A 10230-nucleotide genomic window follows, 5' to 3' on the forward strand; every position below is an offset into this window, starting at 1 on the left:
GACCACCTGCACAGGCAGGTTGGAAATGAGATGCAGGTGATCAGCAACAAGAGACCGGCACACCTCTAATATATATAAATTTATAAAGTCATTAAACAACTCAATTAACATCAATTTAGGAATCAGAAGTTCAGCCTCTTTTCTGAATACATTTTATTAAATTTTTTATGTTCTCAGAACTGCCTAGTTCAAAGTGAAAATATGTTACTTAGGTTGTGCGGTATTATCCAGACATTTTGCTTTAACATGTCCGTTTCCTTAATCGTAGCTGCTGGTCCAGGCCGACGATGACAGAGGCAACGAGACTCACCTGAAACACGTGACCCAGCGGATCGCCATGTCCCAGTTCCGCTGCTTCCAAAGGATAGCAAGAGGATCTAATCGCAAAATTAACAGTAATGGTGAGCGATGGAAACGCTGCGTTTGGGAAGGGGTCGGGTTGAAAAAGCCTCTTCGATAAGGGACGACTTTCTAATTTATGTGAAAAATGGACATTTAAAACTATGCTTTTTTCCCCCTTTTCTGGGAGTGCAGTAAACTACTGCAATGCAACATGGGATGGATGGCTGTGTTGGGAAGACACTGAACCTGGAACGACAGAGCAGAACTGTCCGGACTACTTCAAGGATTTTGACACACGAGGTGAATTTCTCTGGTCCTGTAGGAAACACACATTTTCAGATTGAGGGAAAAGTTATGAAAAATTAAGATTGATTGAATAATCGATAGTAAACGGCCCGCCTTGTTTTTGTGTTGTGAAATGTCAAAAGTTGACAGGAAATTCAATAATATGACATTCAGTAGTATGACATATACTTGACAATAACTAAAAACACAACTATGCTTAAGAGTCTTAAAAAACATAATTGAAACTATTAATTTGTTACATCCTAGGAATCAACTATTGGTTTGGATTTAATACATGATCCTGTATACAGGAAATATTTATGGAGGCTCCTATATTTACAAAACAGACCCCCAAAAATTACTAACAATAATACAATCTAAACCCTCCTGAAAATCAGGGTTTAAAATACACTGGGGTTTCCCCCAGTGTATTTTAAGCCTGGCGGGCCACCAGGCTTTACTTGTGCCTCCACCGGGCTAATCATTAGTCTTTTTAAAATCTTTGCATTTTTTCATACTTTAGGTATTCATCTTCCAATCTTCCAATTACATATAATTATCAAGTGGTATTTTAAAATTCCTGCCAACTTTAACTTTAAACATTTTTCTTTTTACTCAAAAACACGGCGGCTGCTGGATGAATGACAGTCCTGGCACTAAACTACCAGGCCTGGGAAGTTTTCTGGGGGAAACCTTGTCGTACACTGTCAACAAGTGAAAAAGTTGTGTCATATTTTTTGCACAGCAATAGCAGTAAAAGTCTGCACAGAAACCGGCGAGTGGGCACGCCACCCGTACAGCAACAGAACGTGGACAGACTTCACCAGCTGCAAACCCAATGAAACTAACTGGACGGTAAGAAACACACACACACACACACTTACACAGAGTGAGCTGAGTGTGTCTATGTTAATGTCATCCCACCTTCTTTCAGTCTACAGCAATGACCCACTTCTACTTGATCATGATTGGTCATGGACTGTCGCTCGTATCGCTCCTCGTTTCCTTAGGAATCTTCTTCTATTTCAAGTAAGTTGCCTTCAATCGGGAATAAACTCACTATTGACGATTGGGACAAAATGTGCTTAAAATCTCCTTTCTGGTTTCCTCAGAACTTTGAGCTGCGAGAGGATAACTCTTCACAAAAATCTTTTCCTTTCATTTGTCTTAAACTCAGTGATTACTGTGACATGGTTCTGCATAAATAAGGAGGATTCGCTCAGCAGCCAGGTCGGACGGATTTCTGTCTTACGATCGAACTAAAACGTGTTTTGTTCATTGAAGCGCGGAACGGTAATTGAGTCTCTGGTCTTTTCCTGTACAGGGCAGCTGCAAGATTCTTGCGTTCGTTCAAATGTACATCATGAGCTGCAACTACTTCTGGATGCTGTGTGAGGGCATTTACCTACACACTCTGATTGTCGTGGCGGTGTTTGCCGAGAAACAACATCTCATGTGGTATTATCTTCTCGGATGGGGTTAGTAAAAAAGACCTTTGCTTCAAAAAAATATATACAAATAAAACTGCATGTCAGAGTTGCTAAAGTTCAAATGTCCCACAGGTTTCCCCCTTGTCCCAGCTGTTATATATTCAATCGCACGCACCTGCTACTACAACGACAAGTGAGTGTTTCTGATTCGTGCTTACGCATCAAGTGTTATATATCAAGTGTTTTGTTAACAGGCTGTCTGTTCGCTGAATTTGCAGATGCTGGGTCAGTTCGGCTACGTCCCTGCTGTACATTATCCATGCTCCCATCTGCGCCGCGTTAGTGGTGAGAGTTTTTATTGGATAAGCCAAATGTTTCGGTAAAAGAAGACTTTTTTTTTTTGTTCCTTAATGCCGATTAAGATTTTTTTCTAATGTGTAAAAAGCTTTAAAGATGTAATACGTACCGTTTATTAAGCATATGTGTTTTATATATTTCTTAAAAGTATCACTATGTCATAACAATACAGCAACATTTCCCCCAGAAAACTTCCTAAGCCCAGTAGTTTAGCACTAGGGCAGTCATTCATCCAGTGGCCTGTCGTGTCTTTGAGTTGAAATTTGAAAACATCACTTCATAATTATGAACACCAAGTATAAAGTCTTAAAAAATGCAAACATTTTAAAAGTACTTAATTACATCAGTAATGCTTAGCCTGGTGAGGGAACAAGTAAAGTCTGGTGGCCCGCCAGGCTTATAATATACTGGGGGAAACCCTGTACAGTATGAGACAGATAATCTCATAGTACCACACAGAAAATACTGTAGCACTTCTTGTGTGGTACTAAAAAGTGCTACAATAACTTAGTTCAACAGTTTTCTGTACAAACAATAGTGTGCCTTTGGTTTTTTTTAAATAAATCCCTCAAAACCACAATATTAGGATTGGGGTTGGGATCAATCGCCCTGGCCCTTGTAGGTTCAGATTTTTTTTTAACCATTAATAATAAGCTCCTTCATTTCAAAAATGTATTTTGTGTTTACTTGACTAAGATTTAAAGTAGTTTGATATTCTGAAACAAACGTGTGACAAACATAAAAAAAGCAGGAAATCATGAAACGCACCACTCTACTATTGTGATAGTCTAACCTGGCAGGTATTTGAAGCTAAAATCCGTCTCTCTGTTACGCTCTTGATCCGTTTCTAATGTTGTATGTGAATTTCCTCGTTGACAGGTGAATTTCTTCTTCCTTCTGAACATCATTCGGGTCATCATCACCAAACTGCGCGTCACGCATCAGGCTGAATCCAGCCTGTACATGAGGGCGGTGAGAGCCACCCTCATCCTCATCCCCCTGCTGGGCATCCAGTACGTCCTGCTGGCATACAAGCCCCATGACCACTGGATCTCAGAGATTTACTTATACATCATGAACATCCTCATGCATTATCAGGTCAGCGCCGAAAGAACGCACTAGTTTGTTTTACACCTTATTTCATGAAGTATGACTTGATATCATCTAGTCTTATTTTAATCTAATCTTTCGATTGACATTTAGGGTCTCTTGGTTTCTACGATATTCTGCTTCTTCAACGGGGAAGTGAGTAGTGGCCTTAACTCCAAAACATACTCTCTATTTACTATGTTTTTGTTTTTCCAGTTTATGCTCTACAATTATTTCAGTTCTAATTAAGCCTAACCAAATCCACTCTGCAAGACTTTTAAAATCTTAAATAGCCTACTGTTATTATGCAGGTTTTAAGTTCGGCTGAAAAAAGTAAAGTTTCATAATAATTTCTGATGCTTGGAGAAGATGGCTCTCCAGTTATTTCAACTGTATTCATTTTTCTAACTGTCTGTTTTTCTTTCTTTGCTTTTTTCTTTCTGACATTTTCAATTTCAAGTCACTGTCAATTCAATGTCATTACAGTGACTGCATGCTAGCTGTCACTTTCTCACACACACAGCCCTACCTCGTACACAGAACATTTTGGCTACTTCATACCTCAGTAGCTGATCCGGCCTCGTGTCTCTTTCCTTCATCTTTCTCCTGCGATGAATCTTCCTCGATATCTAATTCATCTTCCTTCTCCCATCGTGGACCTGCTAGCAATTGAAAACGCATCAGTAAGCATGGCACGTTCTGCAGGCTTTTTAGTTGAGATCAATCAGGTTTTTACTGGAAATGGTAAGAGACTTACTATGATCATTTGCTGATGTCAAAATCGTGATGCAGGGAGGCGTCGCCGTTTGAGAGGGTTCTTGTCACTTTGGTTGGTTAAGACTGGACTCTGTGAAGCTGAAGATTCTGGATCACAACCATGAAATACACAAAAAGTTTTACAAGACTGGCAAACTTATTTAAATAAAATTACAAAAAAAATTACAAAACATAAACATAAAAATTTCATATTTATTTATTGACATTATCAATGTGTCTTCATAAATAAAACCCAAAAGGGGGTGCACCCTGTTAACCCCAGTTCTAAACCATGACAGAAAAACTGAAATTCAACTTTCAATTTCTATTAATCCATAAATTAGCTTTTTGTAGACAGCTTCTTCTTCTTTGACATCAATTTATGAACTTACTCATATTTGGGTGATTCTTTTTTTGCGGCAACATTTCGGCCTCAGGATTTTTGAAAAAAAAAAGTATTTTGTTACAACACAACAACAGATGAGTCAGTCAGCAGTAGCTCTAACTCAGCAGTCAGCAGGTGTTTAATGAGCTAATAGCAGCGGTAGCTAATCTACCACATTGATCACTTATTAATAATCGCAAAATAAACATTATGGCTTGATGTTTATTTTGTCCATTACATTGGACTGAATATTCAGGGGGGTTTTTTTGTGGGGATATTATTAGTACTATTATTATTACTATTATTAACAAACAATAGCAATAATAAGAATTTTAAAAACATTATTATATTATTATTGCTATTGTTTTTTAAATTATAATAACTTTGTTATAATTCAATATTATTATTGCTATTGTTTTTAATAATAATAGTACCATTATTATTATTATTATTATTATTATTATTATTAAAAACAATAGCAATAATAATTATTATTATTGCTATTGTTTTTAATAATAATAAAGGTACTATTATTATTAAAAACAATAACAATAATAACAATATTAAACAATAACTTTCTGTTATTATTATTACTATCGTTATCAATAGTAATAATGATAATCAATATAATAAATAATAAATATTATTTTTATTTGATAATAGTTATTATTTATTATATTAACATAACTAATCTATTAATATTCATATTAGTATTGTTATTATTACAATTAACTATAATAATTATTATAAACAAGTTAGCATTTTCTTGTATCATCCAACTATTATCTAATGTGCACAACATCTTTTTGTACTGTGGGAAGAAGCCGGAGCACCCGGAGAGAACCCACTCATGCACATGGAGAACAAGCAAACCCCATGCATAAAGAATCCAGGCTGGGATTCAAACCCAAGACTTTACTGCTGCAAGGCAACAGTGCTATCAACTGTGCAGCCCTGATGTTTTATTTTTGATATTTTATTGACACCTAAGGAGAATTTAGAGTTTAGAATTTAGAGTCATGAATTCAGACTGTGGCCAGGAAGCCGGAGCATCAGAGAACAAAGGAGATGATTGTTGATTTCAGGACAAACAGGAGGATTAAATCAAACCCCATTTCCATCATGGGAGAAGAAGTGGAGGTGGTTGAAGAATATAAACACTTCAGTGTTCATCTGGACAACAGACTGGACTGAGACACAACAGTGAAGCGTCAGTGGACAGCTCCGCACCTCTCCTCACCCGAGTGTCCAAGACATACGGCCACAGATCCGATGAAACGATGACAAAGTCGATCATCGAACTGTGGCCTAGGGTGTCCCAGTGCCAAGTGCACATATGGACACCCTTATGCCTGAACATAGTGTCCGTTATGGACAGTCCATGACGAGCACAGAAGTCCAACGACAGAGCACAACTCGTTCCGTTCCTCCCAACCACACCCCTCCAGGTCTTACTGTCATTGCCCACGTGAGCATCGAAGCTCCCCCAGCAGAACAAGGGAGTCCCCAGGAGGGGCACTATCCGGTACCCCCTCCAAGGACTCCAAGAAGGGTAGGTAATCTGAACTGCTGTTCGGCCCGTCAGCACAAACAGTCAGAACCCATCCCCCCACCCGTAATGGAGGGAGGCTACCCTCTTGTAAACCCCAACGTACAGGCGCCGAGACAGGGGGGGCAACAAAGTATGCCCACTCTTGCCTGGCGCCTCTCATCATGGGCAACTCCAGAGTGGAAGTATGTCCAGCCCCTGAGTCTTCCCCGGGGAAGACCCAGGACACGCTGGACTATGTCTCTCGGCCGGCCTGTGAACACCTTGGGATTCCCCCAGAGGACATGGTACAAGTTGCTGGGGAGAGGGAAGTCTGGACCTCCCTTCTTAAGCTGCTACCCCTGTCAGTCAAGAAGGTGGACAGCAAGAATTGCAAGTTCGACGTTTGGGTGGATATTTGCCCTTTTCGGCATTACATCTCTTCTCTTCACTTCCGTTTTCTTCTATGACGGACTCTCCCAGGGTAAAGTCTTCAGACAGATCCGTCTGTAATGAGTCTTCAGACGGATCTTTTTGAAGACTCATTTCAGATTTATCTGTCTGAAGACTCACACAATACCCTGCTGAATCATAATAATAAACTCCCCAAGATGAGGAAGTTTGCTTTTTTGAAAGACTGTAGATATTGGTCCCTTCTGCAGTGTTCGATCCAGGGATATTGTCTTCCAACGCCTTTTTACGGTCTGAAAACTCAGAGCAAACTTCCCCATCCGGGGAGTTTTGCCTGGCCAGTGTGTTTTTGAAGTTTGAAGTTTGCTTCCTACTCTTGGAAGGATTGAAAAGATATTCATCAAAAATATCATATTCTGTGTCAGGGCACTCGTCTTGAGAGATCCGTTTCTTGTCAGAGTACACTTCCCCAGCCGGGGAAGGAAGGAAAAGGTGCGAATCAAATTCATCATACTCGATCTCGTCCTTGTGACTATTAATGTCAAAAGTAATTCCAGGGAGTACTTTGTTTAACACTTTCCTCACTCGGGTGGTTATCAGATAGCCGGTGGCAAACGTCAGAGGAAAAAACATTGTGGCTGCAATTTCTGCCATTCTTAAAGTTCTTGAAAAGTGGTAATTTAGTGGTAATTGTCCAAGAGCTACTTACTTGTATATAACGTCCTGTTTTGAGATGCAAGCATTTAGAACTTCACATGTTCTTTGATCTATGACATAGATCTATGTCATAGATGAGGTCATAGCTACAATGAGTCTCTGTAGTTCTGGGGCAATGTCTTGCTTCTGATCGTTGCTAGGGAAATGGTCAGATCAGTTCTGCATGACTTAAACTATTAACCCTTTGCAACTGCGTCACTTAATCATTCGAGGCACCATGACAGACTTCAGAAGGGAATATTTCAGAAGTCTAGGGATTAAAACAGGAATTTTAATGGTTAAATATTAAGTTTAGAATGACAATGGTATATTAATACCATTAATTTAAGTAGGATTTTTCATCATTCTATCAAGTTTAAAATTTTGAATCATACTTGACTTAAAATATCTTAAAAGTAAACTAACATTTAACTTAAAAACATTTGCTACTGTTGTAAAATGTGACAAGAAATTTTGCTTGATTGGAGAAGTGCTACAAATAAATAATTTTGGTTTAATAATTTTACACGTTAGCATAAAAATAGAATGAAGAATGATTCCAAAGAAATGGTGCTGCCGCTCCATATTTGATGGGTTGTAAACAACCCACTTGAACACATTTGTTCTCAAAGGGCCATGAAACCAGGTGGCTGAGCCTCCTGGCAAAGTCACACTGGACGAAAAGTGGGATTTTTGACCCTGTATTCTGACGCAAACTCAGCTCGTCAGCGACAAATATCTACAGCAATCGACAGTCTACGTTTTCCCTCACGGGAGTCGAATTCTGTCGAATGCGGAATCCTTGGCGGGGGGGAGCAGGCTGGCGGCAGGTGTTAATGACTCTACTTAGCATACGAATAGCCTAGCATATGCAAAGGCACTTCAACAGACCCACGTGGATTCTCAGTAATTGGATGAAAGACAATGACATCACAGCTCATCAGTGACATGTGATTGGTTGGTTGATGTGTGCCCATTGGACAGCACTTACATCTTTACAAATAAACCCCGCCCCAATCATTAATATTTTTAATGCTGCATTTTAAAAAATCTATATAAAAATAAATGCTGTATTAAAACATATTCATTTGATATTGCTTATATGCAACATGTTCATATATGAGGAACATAAAAGAGACAAATAAGTTTTTTTTTTCTTTATTTTTTTTTATTTTTTTACTGTTTGCACACAAAATAAGACATAAATGCTTGTCAATTTCTGGACCATCTGGCAGAGTTTTTTGTCCAAACATGATCAAACATTATGCTGCATTCAGGACAGGCCCAACATCTCTCCTGTAGCATAGACCTGACGTCTCTTCCTGTCTTGTAGTCCTGATGTCACTGAGCTCCTGGATGGAGGAACTTGGGGTCCATCCTGACACCGCCTCATAGCTGCCATCCTCCCAGAATGCCACGTCCTCTGCTGCCAGTACTCTCTGCCTTCCTCCATCAGCTGTTAATACAGAACAGACAATAATTACGAGCTACCGGCATCTTTTTGTCATTATGAAACTACAGTGAAAATGTTTGGCAACTTCCAGCTTAGTATGCGCACATAAGACATTAAAACAAACAAACAAACAAAAAAAAACATTATATTAATACATTCTTACAAAAATAAAAACTTTAACGAAAAAGAGAAAACACTTGGAAACAATTGGAAGAAAAAAATAATTAAAAGCAGTTGGTAATAAATAGTAAAACATAATTCAACAAACTCTGAGGCAGATGAATTGCCTTGATTGATTTTAATAAATCACAGTATTTTAATCATTCAAGGAATTGACATCTCTATATTAGTAATAAATCTTACCTGCTTCTTTCTTTAGCTACATCTGGATGACTGGCAGTAGGTCCTGGATGCAGCTGGAAAACATTTTTGTGCATTGTCAATACATAGCATAATTACATTATGTACATAAACAATATTGAAGCATAAAATATCAACATTCTAAAATAGTAGATACTCACACACAGTTGCATCTCTGTCCTCGTCATGGACATCAGGACGTTCCTGAAGATTCTGATTGACACAAATGTGACTCCCATTCTGTGGAGTCTGTGGAAATAAATGTAAAATTAAAAAAATATTGTAGCAAATATATTGCTTTCTCAAAAATACATAAGTGAATAAGTTAAAATTATTCTCAACCAACCACTATACAGTCGGGAATCAATGCAGTGACTGTACATAATACATACCGGCTTCATGGCTCCGTCCTTATATCCGTCCTCCGTCCGCCATGTTGTCTATCTCTACTACTTTCCACACTCTGCCTTGCTGTACTGCGTTATAACAACATAAATAAAATAACGGGAAGATCAGTTTTCCTTACAAAACGGTGATTCTTTTTTGCGGCAACATTTCGGCCTCAGGATTTTTGAAAAAAAAAAAAAGTATTAATGTTTTAAGTTTTAAATATTTTGTTGCAGCACTGACATGTTTAACAAATAATGACTTTTTCTTAAAAAGACTGTGTCCCTTTTACTATATAATATGTTTTATTCTTGAAATTGTAACACATCATCAAGTTACAAATCATTTATGTCTGTATTGTAAAGAAAAAACTGTTTTTTTTACCCATTATTACTGACAGCATTGAAAATATTGGTAATTTAAAAAATTTATACCAATATTTGCATTTATTGGTCTTCAACTCCCAACATGGCACAGAAAATTTCACAGTACTTAATGTTTCTGTAACAATATTTCATAAAAACATGTGTGGAATGGAACATCACACCCTGTTATTGTCCCATAACAGGGTGGAAAATCAATGTCTTTGATTCTAAAATCTGACGATTTTCATTATTAGTTGCAGGATTTGCTCTTTCAAGTCAAAGTATTGGTAGAATATTTGTCCTGGCTCTATTTGGCAAAAACAGGTGACATCCCTGTAGTGGATTTTCCCATGACAGGTACTCATTGTTCCCCTCACAGGAGTCAA

General features: G+C 38.1%; 1 protein-coding gene and 1 long non-coding RNA gene across 2 annotated transcripts in view; one reads left to right on the forward strand and one right to left on the reverse strand.

Annotated features, from left to right (window-relative positions):
* The first annotated feature begins 272 nt into the window (after positions 1–272).
* LOC106962505 (calcitonin gene-related peptide type 1 receptor-like) overlaps positions 273–10230 on the forward strand; it is a 21454-nt gene continuing 11496 nt past the window's right edge. Inside the window, exons 1-10 of the mRNA XM_015056962.1 lie at positions 273–401; positions 535–642; positions 1373–1482; positions 1562–1656; positions 1740–1857; positions 1952–2105; positions 2190–2250; positions 2336–2402; positions 3294–3512; positions 3618–3659. Coding sequence (XP_014912448.1) covers positions 338–401; positions 535–642; positions 1373–1482; positions 1562–1656; positions 1740–1857; positions 1952–2105; positions 2190–2250; positions 2336–2402; positions 3294–3512; positions 3618–3659 — 1038 coding nt within the window. The 5' untranslated portion in view covers positions 273–337. The remainder of the gene's footprint in view (positions 402–534; positions 643–1372; positions 1483–1561; positions 1657–1739; positions 1858–1951; positions 2106–2189; positions 2251–2335; positions 2403–3293; positions 3513–3617; positions 3660–10230) is intronic.
* Positions 8423–10230, reverse strand: part of LOC106962506 (uncharacterized) — a 6478-nt gene continuing 4670 nt past the window's right edge. Inside the window, exons 2-3 of the long non-coding RNA XR_001427985.1 lie at positions 9096–9148; positions 8423–8735 (exon numbers count right to left, since the gene is read on the reverse strand). This is a non-coding gene — a long non-coding RNA (uncharacterized LOC106962506). The remainder of the gene's footprint in view (positions 8736–9095; positions 9149–10230) is intronic.

Source organism: Poecilia latipinna, unplaced genomic scaffold (assembly GCF_001443285.1).
Source record: "Poecilia latipinna isolate Pla-1442-1.1 unplaced genomic scaffold, P_latipinna-1.0 Scaffold1421, whole genome shotgun sequence".
NCBI lineage: Eukaryota > Metazoa > Chordata > Actinopteri > Cyprinodontiformes > Poeciliidae > Poecilia > Poecilia latipinna.